The 25,041-nt window shown below is 45.6% G+C and overlaps 1 protein-coding gene across 3 annotated transcripts in view; it reads left to right on the top strand.

Moving 5' to 3' along the window:
• The window catches only part of KIF18B (kinesin family member 18B), a 128,676-nt gene that overhangs the window by 75,033 nt on the left and 28,602 nt on the right, over positions 1-25,041 (top strand). Inside the window, exon 1 of one of the 3 annotated variants that reach the window (XM_083470514.1) lies at positions 21,452-21,834. The exons of 1 other annotated variant lie outside the window; for it this stretch is intronic. Coding sequence is in view for 1 of the 2 variants with exons in the window: in XM_083470513.1 (XP_083326639.1) it covers positions 22,202-22,216 (15 nt within the window). In the remaining variant the exon portion in view is untranslated. Of the gene's footprint in view, positions 1-21,451; positions 21,835-22,155; positions 22,217-25,041 lie in introns of those variants that run through there. One more of the 3 variants, XM_083470513.1, reaches the window with a different exon arrangement.

The raw sequence follows: 25,041 nt of genomic DNA, 5'->3' as shown, positions 1-25,041 counted from the left end.
AAGACAAATATGCTAGTGAGTCCTCAAGTAACTGGAAACCCACCTAGAATTACACAAATAAAGCAATAGGTTCAGACAAAAATTACCTGGTGGTATGGATTTACTAGTGGAGTAATTGGCCTTGATGTCACAGAAGGATGAGGCAGTGAGAAAGGTAAAGGGACCCCTGACCATTAGGGTCCAGTCGTGGCCGACTCTGGGGTTGTGGCGCTCATCTCGCTTTATTGGCCGAGGGAGCCGGCGTACAGCTTCCGGGTCATGTGGCCAGCATGACTAAGCTGCTTCTGGCGAACCAGAGCAGTGCATGGAAACACCGTTTACCTTCCGGCCAGAGCGGTACCTATTTATCTACTTGCACTTTGACATGCTTTCGAACTGCTAGTTGGGCAGGAGCACTGACCGAGCAACGGGAGTTCACCCCATCCTGGGGATTTGAACCGCCGACCTTCTGATCGGCAAGTCCTAGACTCTGTGGTTTAACCCACAGCGCCACCCACATCCTGTGAGAAAGGTACGTGCCTGCTATTGGCTGAGCAGCTTTGGTACTAGAGGGGGCTAGTGAAGTAGAACCAAGGAAAGGAGATGGCAGGAAGGAGAAAGAGGAATCAGAGAGGGGAAGGAATATGAGAACAGAGGATGCTTCCAGATAGGAGTTTATTGTGGAATGGGTGTTGCTTACCCACTCATGTTGCTGTATCCATTGAAACACTCATGGCCAGGAGCCAAAATGGTAAAGAAGGCTGAAAGTTCACCTTTTGCTTTTCAAAGCAACCAGCCAGAATCATTGGCTATAAGCCTCTAGTTATATTTTAATAACTTTTGCTAAAATTGAATTTTATCTGACAATAATTCCATAACATATGCACAAGAGTAGCCAGGGAAATATTGCGCTGCCAACATGAATCAGATGTTATAATCCCCCTCGTAGGTTTATTTTATTCTTTAAAATCCGTTTCCATTGCAAAGCATACGCACAAGGCACGGCCTGCAAATCGCTCCTCGTGCCTCTAATATTTTTGCCTCCAAGTTGTCAAAAAGAACAAAGTGCTGTAATATAAATCACCGGTGTTCCTGAAGTGTATAGTACGTCTTAGCAGGAGCTTAGTCTTAACAGATGTTGGCTGTATTCTTACTGCTGAGGCAGCTGGTCCTGATATGAAGCCTTGGAGACAGTTGGACTTGGCATGTCTATTTATACTTGCAATTTGAAGCGTTTTTGCCCTTTCCAGGGCCTAAAGTCTCCATTTTATTGCATTCTACATGATGGAGAGTTCTGTGTAGCTCAAAACTTTGAATATTTCTGGAATATTATTTCGCTGGCAAGGAAAGAACAGCTCCCTGTTAACTGTGCCTCTATGGGAGTTTTGGTTATGCTAAGCCCCAATTTCATACCCCCCAACATTTCTGCAATGAAAATAGGGACGCCCTAAGGAAAAGCAGGACATTCCAGAATCAAATCAGAAACCAGGACGGCTTATGTAAATCCAGGACTGTCCCTGGAAAATAGGGACACTTGGAGGGTCTGCAATTTCCATGTGGTGAGAGACTCCAGGGGTTCCTGTGTTAAGCTGGGCTTGGTTTCCTTGGAATGAAGGTCAGTGGAGAACAGGGCCGGCCCACCCATAAGGCAAGGTGAGGCAACTGCCATAGTGGCAGGGTAGCAGATCCAGCTTCCAAGAAATGCATTTATTGCGGTGGCAGTGACAGCTATGGCACTCTTCTTGGAGGCCAGACCTCCACAGCGGCCTCTTGGCAAACAGGAAGCGAAGTTCCCAATGTAGATCTTTATCCTCCCCTAGTTCCTGATGTCAATCTTCACTCACTTCTTCTTTCCTGGCTGGCCTCAGGTGCCAAAATGTCTTGGGCCAGCCCTGGCAGAGACTGTAGGGTCTTTAGGATAAATGGCTTTACTTACACATATATATATGACCTGAGCATAGGATGGCAGGACTCACAACATTGGCACTCCTGACAGATCTCACTTCCCCTTTAGGCTTCCAAGGAAGCTACAAAGTCCACCGCAGAGCAAGACATGTCTCCCTCTCTCTAGTCCTGAGTCGATATAGGATCACAGGCCTGGAAGGGATCCAAGTATATCATCTAGACTGGCCCTGCCACACCCAAACCCCATAACAATACTATATGCAGAACAGCGGACAGAAGACAGTCACCTCTTCCGAGTCCCGCCAACCAATCTTTCCCCATTTTCTTCTACAGTAAAATCCGGGGGAAGCAGAGAGCAAAGGGTTTTGACACCCCGCATGGTTCTGCAAGAGATGGGGTCCAGGAATAGCCACCCAGTGACAACGGCAGACAGGACAGGCCTTGATTTGGCCTGGCAACCCCCCAGCCGCCTCTGCCTCTCCCCTTTTCTGTCACTCGCGGCTGCACATTGTCAAAATGAGAGAGCGAGAGAGAAACCTCTCTCTCTCTGGCTTTCTCTTAATTTTCTCGCTCTCCCGCCCTGCCCACATCTCTGCCATTCACCAGCAGCCCTGGAAATCCATCAGCCTGCCTGATTCCTTTCCGTTCCACAAGACTGTTGATGCCTAACAAGGCCTGACAGACTGCTTTCCGTGCCACGCAGGCTCTCCGGGCAAGCAGATGACCAGAGGCCTGTTTGTGGGAGAGCGAGAGAGGGGCAGCTGACCAACTCCAGCCTCGCATATGAGCTTGCCTGCTGGAGGGGGTCTACGTGTTGGAGCCAAGCAGCAGGGAAACATGAGACACCCAACGATTCACTGGCTTTTGCCTCGCTCGGGGGGCTGGGGTGCCAATGGGTGCCTACTGTTTCTAGCTGGGATTTGGGCGGGCACAGCCCTGTCTGCTGGCTCTCACCACTGGGAAACTTGTTGCCACAGAATCTAACCATGTTTCCGTGTTCCTTTACTACACGGGTGGTGCTGTGGGTAAAACCACAGAGCCTAGGACTTGCCGATCGGAAGGTCAGCAGTTCGAATCCCCGCGACGGGGTGAGCTCCCGTTGCTCGGTCCCTGCTCCTGCCAACCTAGCAGTTCAAAAGCACATCAAAGTGCAAGTAGATAAATAGGTACCGCTCTGGCGGGAAGGTAAACGGCGTTTCCGTGCGCTGCTCTGGTTCGCCAGAAGCGGCTTAGTCATGCTGGCCACATGACCCGGAAGCTGTACGCCGGCTCCCTTGGCCAATAAAGTGAGATGAGTGCCACAACCCCAGAGTCGGTCACAACTGGACCTAGTGGTCAGGGGTCCCTTTACCCTTTACCTTAAGGCATCTGTGGTCCTGCATATTGTCATGGCCTGGGACTCTGGCTCGGACTCGGAACCAGAGGAGACTCAGTCCGCACCGGATCCTTTGCCTCAGGCGGCATCTGAACCTAGTCTGGGGCCTGTTTCTGAAGAGTCCCAGTCTGCACAGGTTCCCCTGCAACAAGCACCAGCTGGGCCGAGTCAGGGGCCTGAGCCTGCCCTGGCTCCAGATGCGGGGATTACCTTGTTGCCTTCAGCTAGGCAATCACTTACAGCTGCTCCACTACCAGTTGGGTCAGGAGAGACTGAGGCAACCCCTGGGTCCAGTAACCCACCGACATCTCCCTAACTGCAGAGACTAAGGTCTGAGAGAAGGAGAGACCTGAGTACTCGCAGGAGGAGTGCTCGCTTTTGGGCGAGACAGGGAGGTGAGTCACTGGGGGATCAAGACCGGCTGTTACCCCAACAAAGATAAAAGGCTGTCGGACCCCGCCCCAGGTTGTGGGAGCAACATGGCTGTTTGTCAGAACCTGCCTGAGACCCTGTGCCTGGTTTCCTGCCTTGGCACTGTCAGACTGACTCCTCGTGGAACCCTTGGATTCGGGACCGGACCTGGACTGCGTTGCTCGGGTTACCCCTGGGCCCAGCACACATATGCTCTTCGACTCCAATGCCCATCAGCCCCACCCATCATGGTCAACAGCCAGCAATGATGGGAGTTGTGTTTTTGTTGTTGGCACCCAACTATTTCGGGAGACAATGGAGGAGTGCACCTTTGAGGATGAAGTCAAACTGCTGGAAGGTTGCAGCAACTGCTGAGGCTATAGAGACCAATACGGGACAGACATGTTTAGTTGCAGCTGGGGCAGATGAAGGTGTCCAGTTTTGCTACTGCAGATGCACCATGGCATTTCTTCTCTCTGTGCTCCTCCCAGCGGGTCATCCCTCCTCTGGCCACTACTATGAATACACAACCTGACTTTCTGACTCCAGACACTGCGGTCATCAGCGAGGAATTCCCACACTGCGGGGTTGATGTTGCCAAATTTCCTGACATGTTTGCAGACGTGTTTGTCGCATAGAGTTGGTCAGCCAATAGGACTGGGGCTTGAAGCCAGCTCCCTATAGAGCACATCCTTCAGGATCCTGCCATCTTCCATTCTGTGGACAGGACCAAGCCAGCATAGACGTCTCTGAGACAGAAGTGCAGACATGCTGGGATTGTGGGCTTGGGAGAGGACATCTTCGTTTGAGACTCTGTCCTGCCATGTTATACCCCAAATATTCCTAATGCAATGCATGTGGGAGGCGTTGAGGCATCACTCTTGACAGTTGTAAGTTGTCCACGGCTCACTTCCATACAGCGTGCTCAACACACAAGCCTGATAGACCTTCATCTTGTTATTGGGCGTTAGCATCACATTCTCCCATATCTTTTCGGAGAGGAAAGCCATTGGGGGTTGAAGTCCCGCCACATCAGGAATGCTACAGGTTCCTCATCCCTGCTCTAATGTTTCAAGAAGTTAATGTTTACTACCACACAGTTAATTAGCATAGAAGTTAATTTACAGATTAATTTATACATCTTTTTTTAAAAAAATTCTACCTCCCCAGAGGGAGGGATCTCATGCAATCCTGCCTCCTAATCCCAAACGTGCTAAGGCTCATCTATGAGCTCATAGGTGAAAGAGAAGCTCTTATTAAGGTCTCAGCTCCTTTGCAACTGCAGGTTGGATGGAAATATTTGTTGAAATAAAAGATCAGGTTGATGGCTAATGTCAAGGCATTCCTTGAGGGTGACACATACCCCAGAACTTTCAGGAAGAGTAGAGCGATGTTAAAATCTAATTCTGGGTTTTCAAAAGCTGACAAGTTTGCAAAAAGGCTGAGAGCCAGAGAGCATGCTTTTTATGCAAAAGATTTGCAGCATCTTCAAGTAGGAGGACAGGAAAAGACGCATGTCTGAAGCGTTGGAGAGTCACTGCTAGTCAGTGTAAATAGACAATACTGTGCTTGACGGACCAGTGGACTGACACGGTATAACTTTGTAGCTTTGTAATGTACTTATCCTATACAGTGGTACCTTGGGTTAAGTACTTAATTCATTCCAGAGGTCTGTACTTAACCTGAAACTGTTCTTAACCTGAAGCACCACTTTAGCTAATGGGGCCTCCTGCTGCCACTGTGCCGCCGGAGCACGATTTCTGTTCTCATCTTGAAGCAAAGTTCTTAACCTGAAGCACTATTTCTGGGTTAGCGGAGTCTATAACCTGAAGCGTATGTAACTTGAAGCGTATGTAACCTGAGGTACCACTGTACTGTCAAAACCATATGTCCTCAATAGAGCAGATACCCATTCCCCCCCCCCCGTGTATAAGACGCCTCATGTATAAGACAACCCCAATTTTTTTAAACCCAAAATTAAGAAATTAAGTAGTTTAGCTTGGGGGGGGGTCACTTCTGCCACCTGCCCGCCACTGCCGATCGATTGCCACAGCCACTGCCAATTGCACACCTCACCGCAGCCACTAATTGTCTGTCCGCTCGCCGCCACCAACAGCCCACCCGCCCCCTTGCTGCAGCCGCCAATCGCCCGCCTGCCTCACCACAGCCACCAATCACCCGCCCAATCGCTGCTGCCAATCTCTTGCTTGCTGCTGCCATTAATCGCATGTCCCTCCTCTGAATTCACTATCCGTGTATAAGATGACACCCAATTTTTGCATTTTTTTTATAGCAAAAAGCATCGTCTTATACACGGAAAAATACGGTAATATGCACAGATTGTATATGTTTCAAACAAGCTTTGACACTTCTTCATCCAACCTTCCTGCATTCTGTTGCAACCACTACAGCCCTCGCAGTGGCCAAGCAGTGATTCTGCAACAGAAGAGGATTTAAACATGGGTTCATTTTTTTAAAAAATAAATTGTTATACTCGTCGTTGTATTATATTGAATCTTTTGTGTATTTTTGTGGTTTTGCTTGGTGGGCTGCCTAGAGAAGACTCATTAAGGGTTGGCTGGATAAATGCAGAAAATAAACAAGCAGATTAATAGGGCAGAGGGCAGGAGTAAATAATCTTGACATGCCTTCCGGATCAGAGGTTGCTAGAAAAATCAAGGATCTGCCCAGATATATTTAGCAGCGGCCAAGCATGTTTTGCTGCAAGACAACCATCCCCTTTTCCTTACTCTCAGCATCTAGTTATCTGAGGTAAATTATCTGAGGTAAATTCATGGAGGTTGCATTCTGGACCCCTCCAGACTGGTGGGGGGTTTTTTTGTTGTTGTTTTTTTAAAAATAATATTTATTGCTTTTAAACCTTACAAAAAAGAAAATAGAAAAGAAAAAAGAAGAAAAAGAAAAAGAAAAAACCATACAGTACAATATATAAACAATACACAACACAACATTAACACATTAAACCAAACGAAAGCAAAAACAATTCAAAAAACACACATCATACCATCTCAATATCCTCTCTTTCATTCCCTTGTTTCATCGACCTCCTCACACCTCCCCTTTTGTATTCCCGTTTCCCAAGTCTTTTCAGCAAATCCTTACCCTCTTTCATTTATCTTAGCTCTATAACTTAACCTATTATAACTATATATTTTCATCCGTATAACTATCTATATTTACCTATTCTTATTAACCTTATTACCAAAACCACTTCTTTTCAGTCCAACATCATTTTAACATTCATTAATTTTACAGTATTTCTGCAGATAGTCTTTAAATTTCTTCCAATCTTCCTCCACCATTTCTTCTCCCTGGTCTCGGATTTTGCCAGTCATTTCTGCCAATTCCATATAGTCCATCACCTTCATCTGCCATTCTTCCAGAGTGGGTAAATCTTGTGTCTTCCAACTGGTGGGGGGTTTTTTTTGGCAGGGATATGTAATTGACACAATAATAGTGCATTCATTATTGATCTATGCTGGACCATCCCCACCTCATTCCGCTTTGTTAGTGAGGCATCAGGCATAAGCCTGCATTTTATTAATGTTTGATCAGGGCTTGTATATTAAAGAGGGCTTAGATTTTCAAAAGTTTCATGCCAGGCAGACCAGCTGCTTAAGAAAACACTGGCAATGTTTTCCTCCTAGACAAGGGGGCCCCTTGATTGATAGCAGAAAACAATTCTCAAAGTCGTAAAAGCTGAAATTACAGGCTGAGAACGGACACTGACCCTACATGTTACAGAAGATAACAAAGGCAGAGATAAATATAATTAGGAATGAGTAAATAGTAAAATAATACCAGTAAAATGAGCTAGATCTTCTTTCTAAGGTTAAAGACCAAATGGAGAAGCATCTAGCTGCCAGAAAGAAATTTTGGGAAGTCTTTTTAAAGCTGTTTCTTTCTTAAACTGAGAGAGTTTAAGGGCAATAAATGTTGGGAAGATCTAATGGGAAAAGCAACTGGCTGGAGAAGGGGGGGGAGTGTAAACAGGGGAAGAGGCTTTTTTCCTATTTTATTTTGAGGCTGTAAACTGTTCCTTCCTTGTTACTTTTAGGAAGTTTATCCTTCTAAAAAGCTATCTATGATAATGTATGAAATATGCTGGCTTAAATGTAATTATGCAAAGGATTTAACAAATGCTGGATTCTTATTTCATATAGTTGTAAGAGTTGTAATTAAGTCAGCCACCAGCCCCCTGCCAGACAGGAAGACGCCATCTAAGCTGTCCTGATATATAAGTTGTCAGACATTTGTTTAGAAACCTTCAAATGAAGGAGATCTTTCAATGTTGATGTGAAACTCAAGATCCTTGACATATGTTTAAGATAAAAATTTAAGATTAACCATTTGCTTTAGAAGGCAATAGGGCAAGGAGGGCAAGAGGTGAGCTGGTAATTAAGATTCCTTGTTGAGACACATGTAAGATATATTACTACTTATTTGTCATTTATAGATGTAACAATATATAGCTCTTTGTGTTCCATATAAGGACAGGAGGATATGGGTGTATCTTTTAGGATTGGTTATAGCAATCAGCCAATAGGAAATCCAACCAGGCTGATTGGACAGAGGCAGCCACAGGAGGAGCAAAGGGGGCTGGATTAAGGGAATATAAGGGCTGGCCATAATGGCAGGAGGCCAGGCCAGAGCTTGGTAACCATATACCACTGTGCCTCTCATTTATTTGTCTGACAAATAAATAATTATTTTAATTTCTCTATTGCTGCGTTGAATATTTCATTCCAGTTAAGCGTTAACCACAAGCAGGGTGCTACATTTTATGGTGCGCCTGTGACTCGGATAAGTGGTCTGCTGGAACGCAGCCCCTTCGCCCTATTGGGCAGGGTACAAGAGAGAGGATCTCTAAACTGCTTACCCAAGCGCGCACTGGTAAATTTTTCCAGGGGGAACGCAGAAGTCTCGTCTGTCTGATACCCTGCTCACTGGCGGCGACGGACCGGGGGGAAACGGAACCAACCAAGGGTAAGTGCACAAAGGGATTTTTGGCCCTCCAATTAATTGGGAGGAAGAGAAGTCTTGATCAAACTTCTGCGTCTCAGTAAGTGGGAACTGAGTACGCTAGGTGGTTGGGTACATCAGATGGTGATCTGGTGTAGGGAAAGGAAAGTTGGGAGGTAGAGTGTGTGGTGAAGTATCTAGCGCATTGTATGTGTGAGAAAGTACAGAGCAATCTGTAGCTGACCTGAGTGTGGAGTGGGCAGTACTTCGGTTCCTGGTAAGGCGACTTCACCAGGCAAGGAAACCCACGAAGCGTGTGTGTGAGTGACTGAGTGGATACTTCACAGGGCCATACAATGGGAGTTGGGGGTTCAAAAGGGGAAAATACACCTCTTGAATGTATGTTAAATAATTTTAAGAAAGCCTTCTCAGGGGCGTATGGAGTCAAAATGACGCCAGAGCGCCTGAGAACGTTATGTGAATTAGAGTGGCCGAAGCAAAATACTGAATGGCCATCTCAAGGAACCTTTGATATAAATTTAGTAAGCAAACTTTGGTCTAACATCGCCAAAGAAACTGGAGGGTGCCCAGAACAATTTTCATATATAGATTCTTGGCTGAGCACATTAAATAAAAATCCTCCATGGATAAGGGAATGCAAAGTCCAACGATGCAAATTATTGGCTGTAAAAGCCGAAGCTAGGAAAGGAATCTTGCCAAATAAACTCAAACCCATTTTTGAGGGACCAGAGGAAGAGGTGCTTCCACCTCCACCCTATGCTCCACATCGAAGGGAGACTAATCCAAACACTCCACCAGTTGTAACCCCAAGGCAAGAAAGTGGAATGAATAATGGGGCTGGAGTCACAGAACTTGATTCCTTGATAGATTATGAAAAATATCTTCAGGAGGCATTGGAGTCCTATAATGAAGCCCAAGCAGAAGTGGTTATTCCATCTGTGAGTCCCAGTAGAACTCCATCTACAGTCTCTTTTAGTGGAACAACTGATTGCCTACCCCAAACTCCTGTACATCCAAGTCCTAGAGAATTATTACAGAAGTTACAGGGAGACCTTAATCGGTCAGCAAGCAATACAGCCAGGCGTATAAAGCTGCTAAAAGAACGCCTTGGGACAAATACCATCCCCTATGATTTGAGGCCCCTAGAGCAAAGCGAAGAGAAAGATCACGTAGTAGCCCCTCTCAGAAGAGTATTTGATGCACTTGAGGAGCCTGTGCTGGTTAACGGGCAACTCGGACCACGGCCACCTCGAACTTCGACCCTCCAGTACATTCCATTCACAACTACGGATCTGATGAATTGGAAAACACACACCCCATCTTTTGCAGAAAAACCTCAGGCTATGATGGACTTGGTGACTTCAATAATAAATACTCATAGTCCTACTTGGACAGATTGCCGCCAGCTCCTGAATACTCTGTTCACCACTGAGGAAAGGAGAGACATAATTGAAAAGGCACAGATATATTTGCGTGAGCAGGCCAGAGTGGGAAATATTTTTAATATTGACCGTCATCTCCAAGACAACTTTCCCTTGGAAGATCCTAATTGGGATCCAAACAATGTAATTCACCTGGCCAGACTTACCACCTATCGCCAGACGCTTGTGCAAGGTATCCGCAGGGCATGCCAGAAGCCCACTAATATGTCTAAAGTCTCAGAAGTAGAACAGAAATCAAATGAGAGTCCAGGAGACTTTTTAGAGAGGCTGCAAGAAGCCTATCGTATATGGACTCCTTTTGACCCTGAAGCCCCTGAAAACAGCAGAATGATTACTGCTACATTTGTGGCCCAGTGCGCTTCTGACATTCGTAAGAAAATTCAGAAATCAGAAGGATGGGAAGGGATGCTGATGAGCCAAATTATGGCCATTGCACGCCGAGTTTATCGGAATAGGGATGAGGCTGAGAAACAAGAGAAGAAGAAGTGGCAGAAGGAAAAGATGGTAATGCTAGCCACAGCAGTGAAGCAAGACTACCGCCCCTTAAATGGAGGAAGAGGGCGGGGAAGGAATCCACCACTGGGAAGGAATCAATGTGCGAATTGCAAGAAGGAGGGTCATTGGAAGCGGGAATGTCCTGAACCCCTGAGGTTGGAAGAAGTACGCCCAGGCCCAGGCCCAGGCCTAGGCTCCGGCCCAAGAAACCAGGGACGGGGACGGGGAATGATCCGAGATGGAAGATATCAGAGACCTGGACAAGGACGGAATAGAGACAATTTCATTGGACTGGCAGAGGAGGATTTTACCCAAGACTAGGAACGACCGGACTCCATAAAGTTAGGCTTCCAGGAGCCCACGGTCACGATTCAATTAGGAAGCCATTTAATAGACTTTATGATTGATACTGGGGCTGAATACTCAGTACTCCCAGAACTATTGCAGAAAAAGGCATCCAAAAGTGTAGTCATTAAAAGTGCCACTGGTCAGTCAGCTAAGAGGTCTTTCCTCCAACCTTTGGAATGCCAGATTGGGGGACATCGTTTAACCCATCAGTTTTTGTATATACCTGAGTGTCCAATACCTCTCTTAGGTAGAGATATGCTGTCCAAATTGCAGGCCCAAATCACCTTCACTCCTCGAGGTCCAGAAATGAAACTGCCATCAAAGGCAGCAGGAATAATTTCCCTCTCAGTACCTAAGGAACAATCATGGCGCCTAATGTCAGCCCTGCAAGTCCAACCCACATTGGATACAGAGTTAAACAAGCTCCTCCGAACTCTACAGGTGCCACCAGGAGTATGGGCCGAAAATAGCCCACCAGGAATGGCCAAGAATATAGCTCCAATTGTAGTAACCTTAAAACCTATGGCTACCCCTGTATCTGTAAAGCAATATCCTTTACCCCGGCGAGCAGCAGAGGGCATCCAGAAACATTTGGACCGCCTATTAAAATATGGTCTGCTTAAGCCCTGCCAATCAGAATGGAACACACCCCTTTTGCCTGTTCGAAAACCTGGGACAGATGAATACAGGCCAGTGCAGGACTTGAGGCTCGTAAACCAGGCTATCGAGACCTTGCACCCAAATGTACCAAACCCATATACCTTGCTGAGTTTGATCCCACCAGAAGCAACATTTTTTACTGTATTGGACTTGAAAGATGCATTCTTCTGTTGCCGGCTGGCACCACAGAGCCAACCTATATTTGCCTTCCAGTGGGAAGACCCTTTGACAGGAACAAAAGGCCAGCTAACTTGGACGAGATTGCCCCAGGGATTCAAAAATTCCCCAACTTTATTTGGCACTGCCTTGGCGAAGGATCTAACAAGTTACCCCTCAATACCTGGAGAAAAGGTGGTTCTGCAATATGTAGATGACCTTATACTAGCAGCAAAGGATTTTGATACCTGTAAAGAAGGTACAGAGGAACTGCTCCACTTGCTCTGGGAAGCTGGCTACCGAGTTTCCCAGAAAAAGGCACAGTTATGTTTAGAAAAGGTCAAATATTTGGGCTTTGACATCTCACACCAACAACGAGCATTGAGGCCAGAGAGGAAAGAAGCTATTTGCCTTATCAAGGAACCTACCACAAGGAAACAACTCAGAGGATTCCTGGGAACAGCAGGGTTTTGTAGACTATGGATACCTGATTTCAGCAGTCTGGCCAAGCCCTTACATGAGAGCACTCGAGGTGCAGAAAAGGACCCATTCGTATGGGGACCTGAGCAGCAACAAGCCTTTTTAGTTATCAAACAACGACTTATGGAGGCCCCAGCCCTTGGACTGCCTAATTCGGAAAAACCCTTTCAGCTGTATGTACATGAACAGAATGGGATTGCAGCGGCAGTCCTGACCCAGAGATTAGGAAGTTGGAACCGTCCAGTAGCTTATTTGTCAAAACAATTGGACTCAGTAGCAAAAGGATGGCCTCCATGCCTAAGGGCAGTAGCGGCCACTGCAAGCCTTGTCAAAGAAGCTGATAAATTTACCTTCGGCCAGACGATGTATGTGAATGTACCTCATGCTGTTCTGACACTCATGGAATATAAGGGTAGTTATTGGCTAACGAACCCAAGGATGGCTAGGTACCAAGGCCTATTGTGTGAAAATCCCAGGATTCATCTACGAGTAGTGAATATGCTCAATCCAGCGACTTTGCTGCCCCTACCAGAGGTAGATGATGAAGAATCACATGATTGTCTCCAAATAATGGATGAAGTTTATTCCAGTAGACCCGATCTGAAAGATGAACCATTGAAAAATCCAGATGTTGTATATTATACTGATGGTAGCAGTTACCTGCATGAAGGTGCCAGACGAGCAGGATATGCTGTGGTCACCAATGAGGAAGTTGTGGAAGCTGAAGCTTTGCCTGCTGGCACCTCAGCACAAAAAGCTGAACTTATAGGTTTAACTAGAGCTCTGCAATTGGCAGCCGGATGTAAGGCAAACATCTATACTGATTCTAAATATGCCTTCTTAACCCTGCATGCACATGGTGCTCTATGGAAAGAAAGAGGTCTAATAGGAGCCCACGGGAAGGCCTTGAAATATGGACCTGAAGTAGAAATCCTGTTAGAAGCAGTATGGGCTCCAGAACAGATTGCTGTAATGCACTGTAAAGGTCATGGACGAGGAAGGGATCCAATAACCAGAGGAAATCATGCTGCTGACAAAGCAGCCCGAGAGGCAGCCCAAAAGCCTGTGGGAGGATTTATAGCAGCCCTCATACCAGAGGTAGTTCCAGAAGAAGTTAAACCTCACTATACCCCAGAAGAGAGGAAGTGGGCTGAACAGGAAGGAGCAGTTGTGAAGGACGGTTGGATGATCCTGCCGGATAATAGGATTTATGTACCTCATCATCTAGCAGGCACAATTGTAAGAAATTATCATGAATCTACTCACCTTGGCGGTACTGCAACCAGAGAGAGTCTCAGTCGGAAGTTGTATATTATTAATCTATCACAATTAGCAACTTGCATTTCACAGAAATGTGTTCTTTGTGCTAAAAACAATCCCAGGCAGGGACCGGTACAACCTCCTGGAATCCAACATGTGGGATATGTCCCCATGGAAAGCCTAATTGTGGACTTCACAGAGCTGGTCCCTTCTAAGGGATTCAAGTATCTCCTTGTGTTTGTAGATACTCTTACCGGATGGGTTGAAGCTTTTCCCACCCGAACTGAAAAGGCACGAGAAGTAACTAAGAGACTCCTCACTGAATTGATCCCGAGGTTTGGATTACCTAGATGCATTGGAAGTGATAATGGGCCAGCGTTCATTGATCAAGTAGTACAAGAAGTATGTCGAGTCCTACAAGTGAAATGGAGACTGCATGCAGCCTATAGGCCTCAGAGTTCAGGGAAAACTGAAAGAATGAATCGGACTCTGAAAACCCAATTGGCAAAATTAACCCAGGAAACGGGATTGGGATGGGTAGATGTGTTACCCATAACACTGTTTCGTGTTCGGTGTGCACCCACAAAAAGACTTAAGTTGTCACCTTTTGAGCTCCTGTATGGGAGACCGCCCTCCTTTGTTCAGGATATTTCAGCTGATCTTAAACAAATAGGAGACCATGTGACACAGGGACAAGTGCAATCTCTCTCCCGTGTTTTTGTTTCTCTTAACAGGTGGGCCCTCGAGCGCACGCCGTGCAGCATTGCCGAGCCGATTCATCAGTTCCAGGCTGGCGATAGCGTATGGGTGAAAGAGTGGAAACGTGATCCACTTGCACCTAAGTGGCGTGGACCTTACACCGTCTTGCTCTCTACTCCAACAGCGGTGAAGGTAGCTGAGGTGACCCCCTGGATTCATCACTCCCGTTTGAAGAAGTCCGAAGGCAGTTGGACGTGCAAAGGTGACCCCTCTAATCCTCTTAAACTGACTCTCTCCAAAAACCCCTGTATCTAGCCCTACCGGGAACGGGCTAGGTCACGGGCAACATTAGACGACCGGCCTGCTGCAGCCACAACCTGGAAGCTGGCTGACCTGCGCACGCCTGAAGCTTGAGGAGCATCTGAACCAGCGATTGTGAAAGGAAAGATTCTCTTATACAATTAATTAACTGCCCCCCCTTGTGGAACAATTAACTGAGATATTACTCATTAGGGATCCTTGGGATATATGTTTTGGTCTTGGTGGTTCCCCATTCCTGTCACTGGGGGAATTATATTGGGACTAATATTTATTTGCTATCACAATAAGGTAATCTTTTGTGGAAGGAATGCATATGCTAGACATCAACATGATTTTATTATTAATCCTGATCCCTTGGGAAGGGGAAGGGTCCTTGAATCTGACCAAATTGACTAAATATGGATTCCGCCATGACCACAATATGTGGGTAGGTTTAGCTGAAATGGTAGCCAATGTTGCAAATAGGACCAATTGCCTTGTTTGCTCTCTTGGGCCAGATGATTCAGAGGGAGGTATGCCCTTATTACCGATACCATTAGATGCCATTGGTATGGTAAGCGAAATACCACACCAAACAGAAATACAGAATTTCCCCGGATGGAACTCAACTAAACCATTACGAGTTATACCTGTACAAGGGGAATTCTGTGTACATAAATCATCAGATGCAGCTGATTCTACCATGATAGGCTCTTCTCATTGTCACTATACTTGGGATAATATTAAGAATACCTGGGCACACGATACTACCTATCGAACTCGGAATACCTTGCCCTGTGCACCTCCTTTTATTCATGCATGGAAAGTGGTATGGAACATAACTGTGACAGAAAAAGGCAATCTAACATACTGCACTGTGAACTCTCTACCTCTTTTGCTATTTCGCCTTCTGTACTCCACGTACCAAAAACCTCAGACCCGATGGTTGTGGTGGATATGTGGAGAATGGGCATACAAGAAACTCCCCTCCAAATGGAGTGGGACTTGTTTCCTGGGATGGGTATTACCACCAATGTGGATTATGCCCACTAATTTGGCCAAGCGTACACGAAGAAAAGCTGATATTTCTCATATAGCAGGAGGAAGTACCCAAAGTTGGAGCGGTACTGATGATTGGCCACCAGAGCGCATTATAGCCTATTATGATCCTGCCTCCTGGAATCCTGGTGAGCTCATACAAGGGGCACGGGATCCTATTTATAATCTAAACAGAATAATTCGATTGCAAGCAGTAGTGGAACTTGTAACCAATGCAACGGCCCAGAGTTTGAGACTTATTGCACAACAGTTGGATGAAAGTAGAGCCGCCATTTTGCAGCTGAAAATGGGAATGGATTATGTACTTGCCAAGCAGGGAGGCCTATGTGGAGTCTTGAACTTGACAGGGAATGCCTGTTGCTTTAACATTTCAGATAATGGTGAGGCAATCCGTGTGTTGGCCACAAAGATGGAGAATATAGCACATGTCCCAGTACAAACATGGGAAGGATGGGATATGGGATGGCTCACCAATTGGTTACCTAATGTCACAGGACTCAAAGGGATATTATTGTCTTGCTTGTTTTTCTTGACAGTAGTGGTAATGGTTTTATGTATGATGCCATGTATCATTTCATGTTTTAGAAGTACAATTAGCAAGATGGTTTCAAATGAAACTCTACCTCATATCATGGCCCTATACAGAGCTTTACCTCAGGAATATGATGAAGGTCAAGCTATCAAGGACACTTGGGACGAAGGTCCTTGAGCTTGAAAGGGGGGAATGAGGCATCAGGCATAAGCCTGCATTTTATTAATGTTTGATCAGGGCTTGTATATTAAAGAGGGCTTAGATTTTCAAAAGTTTCATGCCAGGCAGACCAGCTGCTTAAGAAAACACTGGCAATGTTTTCCTCCTAGACAAGGGGGCCCCTTGATTGATAGCAGAAAACAATTCTCAAAGTCGTAAAAGCTGAAATTACAGGCTGAGAACGGACACTGACCCTACATGTTACAGAAGATAACAAAGGCAGAGATAAATATAATTAGGAATGAGTAAATAGTAAAATAATACCAGTAAAATGAGCTAGATCTTCTTTCTAAGGTTAAAGACCAAATGGAGAAGCATCTAGCTGCCAGAAAGAAATTTTGGGAAGTCTTTTTAAAGCTGTTTCTTTCTTAAACTGAGAGAGTTTAAGGGCAATAAATGTTGGGAAGATCTAATGGGAAAAGCAACTGGCTGGAGAAGGGGGGGGGAGTGTAAACAGGGGAAGAGGCTTTTTTCCTATTTTATTTTGAGGCTGTAAACTGTTCCTTCCTTGTTACTTTTAGGAAGTTTATCCTTCTAAAAAGCTATCTATGATAATGTATGAAATATGCTGGCTTAAATGTAATTATGCAAAGGATTTAACAAATGCTGGATTCTTATTTCATATAGTTGTAAGAGTTGTAATTAAGTCAGCCACCAGCCCCCTGCCAGACAGGAAGACGCCATCTAAGCTGTCCTGATATATAAGTTGTCAGACATTTGTTTAGAAACCTTCAAATGAAGGAGATCTTTCAATGTTGATGTGAAACTCAAGATCCTTGACATATGTTTAAGATAAAAATTTAAGATTAACCATTTGTTTTAGAAGGCAATAGGGCAAGGAGGGCAAGAGGTGAGCTGGTAATTAAGATTCCTTGTTGAGACACATGTAAGATATATTACTACTTATTTGTCATTTATAGATGTAACAATATATAGCTCTTTGTGTTCCATATAAGGACAGGAGGATATGGGTGTATCTTTTAGGATTGGTTATAGCAATCAGCCAATAGGAAATCCAACCAGGCTGATTGGACAGAGGCAGCCACAGGAGGAGCAAAGGGGGCTGGATTAAGGGAATATAAGGGCTGGCCATAATGGCAGGAGGCCAGGCCAGAGCTTGGTAACCATATACCACTGTGCCTCTCATTTATTTGTCTGACAAATAAATAATTATTTTAATTTCTCTATTGCTGCGTTGAATATTTCATTCCAGCTAAGCGTTAACCACAAGCAGGGTGCTACATTAGCTGTTCTGCTACGCTTCCCCAATGTTAGCACATTATTGCTGTCTGGAAGGGCACGCCTGACCTGTAGCACAACAAAAGCGGAACAGCAACTTACCCACCCCCAGAATATTTGTGGCATAAAAAGTTGCAGGATTTCAGAAGGAAGTTACAGGATGTGCAGTCAGTGACTGGAAATGGAGCAGTATTTCTGCCCTGAAACTTGTCCAGGCATGAGCAGTGTTGGAAGAGGGATTGTGCAGAACTTTCCTCATATCATCAGGAGCACAAGTGCACACAAAATAGACGTAAGCTGTCATGACGCCATGTTGCCTGTGAAGACCATGTGGAGAAGCACCACCTAGATTAATGAAAAATGATGGATTTGAGACAGATCACACGAACACCACCTTGGGTCGCTCGAGGCAGGAGTCAAACTCCGCTTTCCTGACATTGTTTACTAGACAGCCCTGCACAAGGGAGTGCAAAGGACCATATGGACAGGGAGCCGTGTGACCAGGATAAAACTCTCTCTGAGACTTCCCAAATAACCTTTCAGGAGGAGAGGCACGGCCCTGTATCACACATGTATACACCATGATGACTAAGGAGGAACATGACAGACATTCATTATATTGTGAACAGCCAAAATACCCATTCCTTTCGTGATGTTGGAGCATAGGTTCACCTGATCACTTTATCGGGCCTCCACAGGGCCTTTTTTCCCCAGCCAGAACTCAGTTCCAGCGCCTGTTAGATGGGTGGTGTTATGTACTGAAGTTCTCCCCCTGGGCCAGCAGGGGGATACTGTAGATAGTTTTCACTCAGGTCCACATATGCAAATAAGGGATTGAAAGTGACGTTCAATGATTGGATAGTTACAGAAAGTTGTTACAGTTGTGTTGTACTGGAGCTCTATATAAGCAGGCTGGCTGAACCCTTCAGTTCTGTTCTGTTCTGTTCTGACCTGTGAATAAACAAGAGCCGTTTGAAGAATCGCTGTGTCGTCTGATATGTTCACCTACAACTTAACAGGTGCCATTGCCATTCTAAGAGAACTAAAGATCTTTGCTTCTTCCAGTACACTGCATTAGTTCGCCTGTCTTCCCAAGTGATGCGTATTTTTTTTTCCAGAGACACCGTTGAAGGAATCTTTTGAGGAATTGGAAGTAAGAGTTTATAAGTGGACCATGTTTCACAAGCGTACAGTAAGGTTGGTAGTTCAATAGCTTTGTAAACAAGCATTTTGGTTTTCCTGCGAATTAACCATTAGTACTTCAAAGCCCCCACAGAACTGAGCATTAGAATCCAGGTGAAAAAAGGAGGCTGTTTCGAGGAACTTCAGAATGAGGAGAGATGCCCTAAGACTGGATTTTAAATTTTAAATATACTTCCCCCAAAAAACCTGAAGGCTTTCTGTTGGGGTTGATGGGGAAAGAAATTAAAAAGATGGACCAAAGATTTTTTATGTATTCCACAGCTGCAGCAAGAAATATGCTTGCCCAGAATTGGAAAACACAAGAAATACAGTGGTGCCTCGCAAGACTAAATTAATTCGTTCCGCAAGTTTTTTCTTCTTGCGAGTTTTTCGTCTTGCGAAGCACGGTTTCCCATAGGAATGCATTGAAAATCAATTAATGCGTTCCTATGGAAAACGCTTGCCAGGCTGACGGTGCGGAGAAGGGCTTTTCTCCCCACCGCAAGCCTTCAGGACAGGTACAGGAACAGAGGGGAAGGGGCGCAGCGCTTCTCCTCTGTTCCCGGGGCTTGCGGTGGGAGGAGGGCTTTTCCTCCCCACCGCCAACATTCAGAACAGCATTCTGAATGTTGGCGGTGGGAAGGAAAACCCTCCTCCCAGCGCAAGAGCTTCGTTCCGATGCCGGGCGGCGGGAGGAGGCGTTCCCCCCCCCGCCCGGCATCGGAGCTTCGTTCCGATGCCGGGCGGCGGGAGAAGGTGTTCCTGCCCCGCCGCCCGGCATCGGAGCTTCGTTCCGATGCCGGGCGGCGGGAGGAGGCGTCCCCCCCCCCCCGCCCGGCATCGGAGATTCGTTCCAAAGCCGGGTGGCGGGAGGAGGTCCGAGGACAGTGGGGAAGACGCGCTGCGCTTCCCCGCTGTCCCGGAGATTTCCCTATGGGCTGTCGTCTTGCGAAGCAAGCCCATAGGGAAATTCGTTTTGCGAAGCACCTCCAAAACGGAAAACCCTTTCGTCTAGCGGGTTTTCCGTCTTGCGAGGCGTTCGTCTTGCGGGGTACCACTGTATGCCACAGCTGCAGCAAGAAATATGCTTGCCCAGAATTGGAAAACACAAGAAATACCTACCATTGCGGAATGGCAGGTGAAGATGATGAGCTACGCAGAACTAGCCAGATTGACGGGAAGAATTCGAGACCAGGATGAACAGGAGTATCAATAAAGTTTGAGTATATTCCTCTTATAACTCTTACAACGTATGGCAGATATAAGTTAAATAAATAGAATACACGATATAAGAAAACATAGGATGCTCGCTGAAGGGGTGGAGGGAAGTCATAAGCTCGGCAGAGCTAAGGTAATAATGTGATTTATGTGTATTACAATTGTATGTGTAAAGAAAACAATAAAAATTTATTGGAAGGGGGGGAAAAGAAATGACCGTGTTCTAGGACCTGGACTCCCTCCATGCAGACTGAAGGCGTAAATAGGTGAATAAACCACATTTCTTAAAGCTACGAGTCTCCACCGTGTCTCAGTCTCCAAAAGAGCACAGTCCCCAGGTGATTTTCCTGGAACCGCACAGGCTCTTGCCACCCGACCTTTGGAACAGTATTTTTTAATGATATTGCTATATACCCACATGTTTCTGTATCAAGACACATTACCCAGGGCTATTCTTCCCCCAGTGATGTACTGTGCTACTGTTATAAACAAAAAATGCCATTTTCCCTTATGGGGTATCCAAGAGCCCATATAGAGTCCTTACATAGGTTCCCTATCGGTAGGAGAAAATAACAGAGGCCAACCAAAGAATATTGAGAAGCAAAGCAGCTAGTAAGGCTAATCTTTATTGATCTGTTGCAACAGGGTCCTCACTCACCACACGAAGGAGGGGGGAGAAGCCCAGAACAATGGCTCCCAAGGCCTTATACAGTGGTACCTCGGATTAAGTACTTAATTCGTTCCGGAGATCTGTTTTTAACCTGAAACTATTCTTAACCTGAAGCACCACTTTAGCTAATGGGACCTCCTGCTGCTGCCGCGCTGCCGGAGCCCGATTTTTGTTCTTATCCTGAAGCAAAGTTCTTAACCTGAAGCACTATTTCTAGGTTAGTGGAGTGTGTAACCTGAAGCGTATGTAACCTGAAGCGTATGTAACCCGAGGTACCACTGTATGGACTTTTGAAATTGCCACCCTGTAGATCAAGACCACCCCCAGAAACATCATACCTACATCACAGAAAAGGCAGTCTAAAACAGAAATTTTAATGTTGTTTTTCTCCTGTTGTTGTTTATCTCCTGTCTGGCAGGTTACTTGATTGGATTGCCTGGGAAGCCTGGCCAGTCCTTTGTAATGATAAATACTGGGTTCCTGGGCCAGGTCACAGGCTCACACCCTATTCAAAATAAAAAAAAAATCCTTCCAGTAGCACCTTAAAGACCAACTAAGTTAGTTCTTGGTATGAGCTTTCATGTGCATGCACACTTCTTCAGATACCAACTTAGCTGGTCTTTAAGGTGCTACTGGAAGGAATTTTTTTATTTTGACTATGGCAGACCAACACGGCTACCTATCTGTAACTAACCCTATTCAAACACAGACATACCCTTAAGACAAGATTTGTGAAGGAAAAGACAATGGGGAGGCTTTTCCATTTTCCTTTGACCTTGCAGAGAGAGCATTTGGTCAGTTTGGGACAATTTGGGACTCAAAAATGGTTCCAGGTCGGTCTTCCTGTGCTGATCTATGTATGTGCTTGGCTGGTACACTTATGAACATTACCATATATCTAAGACCTCAAAATTCCTATCACACTACTGTTTCTCTACAGGTTGCAGCAAAAAGCCAGTTTCAGAAGTTCCCTCGCATCCCCCCCCAAGCCTAACCGAAACTACTACTCCCAGCATGCATAGCGAAAGGCCTGCCGCCTCTACAGTATTTTTCTCCTCGCCAAAGGAACAGACTGACCAATTAGAAGAAGTCCAGAGGCGCGCGTGGTAGGCCAGTCCACCAATGGGAAGCGGGCAAAGGGGCGTGGCCGGGAGATTTGAACTGGCGAGTCGAAGGAGGCAGAACTGCGTGCAGCATCTCGGTAAGGGGACATAGAAAGAATGTGTTTAGGAGTGCTTGATTTTTATTGCCGGGGGGGGGGGGCGAGGAAAATATACTGTATATAATATAGGATTCTGTCTGGTGACCACACGGTACGAGGATTATCTTGCATCGTCGACTGAACAGCCTTTCCTGCTTTTAGTTCCTTCGGCGGCTGCAATGCGCAGAAAACAGATCGGGAAGTTTTATACAGCGTGGAGATCTATCAATGTCTGAGGATCATCCTGCCCTTGATGGATCTCCATGTTGCGAAGAAAAAAAGACAGAAAACTCCCCGACAGGCTCTTGGTATTCAAGCTGCCGTTTAAAGGCATAGGAGCAGGGGCTGGTTAAAACGTTGGCAACTAATGGGAGGCACTGGGGTGGGTTTTGCATGAAGACCTCCCCAAGGGGCGAGGGAGCCAACAAACCGTCTTTCACAACCGCAAAACAATATTATAAAACAGGTTCTCAAGCTCCCTGAGCCTGAGACCACTTGAATATTGCCAGGAATGCCAGTGGATCGTGTAATAATCTTTTTTTTGGGGGGGTAGGGGGTTGTTCTGTGCTGAACAAGCACTCATTTTTGCTCCTGGGTTATATGAATTTAAAAATGAGTATTCCCCCGACCCCTCTTGCATGGGGATTGTTGTAAAAACTAGTGACATGAAAAAGAAAATCGTGCCCTAAGGCCAAGCTGCTGGTTACCCCCCCCCCCAGGGGGAAATTAGCCTTGTTAGCCTGTTTGATCTGACCATCCTCAAAATAGCCTCATGTTTCTTCAGAAGAAACAAATCCAGTATAGGGCCAAGAATATATATTTTGTGGCTATTCTGCAACATCTCCTTGGCTTTTCTGAACAGAGCACCACAGATCACAGTCTGCGTTTAGAATGTTCACCACACATCAAATATAATATACATTTCAAGCCAAACTGTCGTGGGAGAACTGTGAACAGGATCTCCTGGGGCTTTTTGGTTTGTCTGTTTTTATAAATGTTATTAGCTGCCCTGAGTTAGGGGGTTCAGATTAGGACCCAGGTTCAGCGAGTGAGAGGGTTAACTTTCCCCTCTTACGCTGTTTTCCCAGTCCACATAATTCTCCACACTCAAGCTGCTGTTTGTCCCTTAGTGTAAAACACAATATCTGTATGTTTTTGCTTCCCTTCCATTTGCCAACATATGAAAATATCCTGATACCAGTTTATTAATTTTAGAGAATGAAGGACTGAACTAATCTATATTGACTTGACCAACGGTGCTAAGCCACTTGGTGATACAGGATCATTCCAGATATTCCCAGTCCCCTGGTATTTTTAAATGCAAGGGGCAAATGTATTTTATCCAATGATAGCTTTACTCTAGCAGATACTTGATTTTTGCTAATCCTGTTGCAGTCCTCTGCACCACTGCTAAAAACATGACTGCCATACAAAAACTTTTTATTTATTTACTTACTGACATTGCAACCCTAAGAATATCTTATCAGAAGTAAACCCTATTGAATTAAATGGGGCTTACTCCCAGTAAGTGGATTTAGGATTGCAGCCATGTCTATTCGGCCCCCATCACACAGTGATGTTGGCTTAGGCCACAACAGCTTAAAATATAAATAATAAGAACAAGAATCAAATGCAGTTTAAGACATGGATAGTTCAGTTGGTTAAAGTGTGGTGCTGATAATGCCATGGTTGGAGGTTCAATCCTTGGAATGGACAGCTGCATATTCCTGCCTTGCAGGGGGTTGGACTAGATGTCCCTTAGGGTCCCTTCAAATTCTGTGATTCCAAAAACGTGCTGCTCATATTCCATCTGTTAAATATGATAGGCCATGCCAAAATATAACAACAGATAGTGGTAGAAAACCAGGATATATATAGGTAACGGTAAAGGTGACCCCTGACCATTAGGTCCAGTCGTGACCGACTCTGGGGTTGCGGCACTCATCTCACTTTATTGGCTGAGGGAGCCGGCGTACAGCTTCCAGGTCATGTGGCCAGCATGACTAAGCCGCTTCTGGCTAACCAGAGCAGCGCACGGAAACACCATTTACCTTCCCGCCGGAGCAGTACCTATTTATCTACTTGCACTTTGACGTGCTTTTGAACTGCTAGGTTGGCAGGAGCAAGGACCGAGCAACGGGAGCTCACCCCGTTGTGGGGATTTGAACTGCCGACCTGATTGGCAAGTCCTAGGCTCTGTGGTTTAACCCACAGCACTACCCGCGTCCCTTTAGAATATATATATTTAACAGATTTGATGAATAGATTTTGAAAGCAATGATTCAAAGTATTAATCCATTAGACTTCAGTTTTTGTTTTCGGCTTTCCCCTTGAAAGGAATTCCAAAATGTTGGATTTGCAGTTCTCAGAATTGCTAAATGGTGACTTTGCACAGCACTTCCTTTCAACCACATGTGGCCCCCGCTAGACATTTCCCATTTTCCTCAGGATGTTTCTGATCTGCTCCGATCTGTCCCTGAAGACATAAATTGAGCCCTTTAGAAACGATTTTGTGAACATGGCCTGAATCCCGAAGTAGAAGTGAAGGCACTGCCTTACTACAAAGCCGTCAGAAGTGATTGCTCTTTTCAGAGAGGACAGCTGTTATTAAAACCCACATTTATAATCTTGCAACAAATGAATGCATTGATTAGCCGGTACAATCAATCAATGAGTGCCTTTGGCCGTTAATCCCTTGTGGCTGAACAGGGCTGTAAATTTGTTGCCTTAGTAGCATTAAAGCAAGACAAATTTATCATCCTGTGTTCAGTTGCTGGGCTCTGAACTTCAGGAAGGTTGTTGAGACATTGTGAAGGACTCCGAGGAGAGTTAGGTGGTTGGCTGGCATGTGGCTGGTTATTTGATACTTCCCTGCTTACTGGAGCAGAATGGTTTTTCTCTGTGAATGAATAGATGACATATGAAATTGCAGTTTGTTTATCTCACCATCATCTCCTTATGCAAACTTAGCTGACTCGTGTATGCTAATCATGGCTTTCCCCTTTGTTAAGTGACTCCTCCTTCTTCTTTGGCGATCACTCGTAGCCGAGTAAGATTGTCTTCCATAAACACGATTTTAACAATGAGTCCGTAAGTGACTGTGGAGGCCAATTCTGGATCCACATGTCCTTCCACAGTGGGGACATAGGTGTCCAGGCAGGAATTGACCACGGTGTGGCCAAGTGTGCCTTCCTCTTAGCACATTTC

Source organism: Podarcis liolepis (genome assembly GCF_965112155.1).
Source record: "Podarcis liolepis genome assembly, chromosome: 13".
Classification (NCBI taxonomy): Eukaryota; Metazoa; Chordata; class Lepidosauria; order Squamata; family Lacertidae; genus Podarcis; species Podarcis liolepis.
This window is presented reverse-complemented; position numbering and strand designations above follow the sequence as displayed.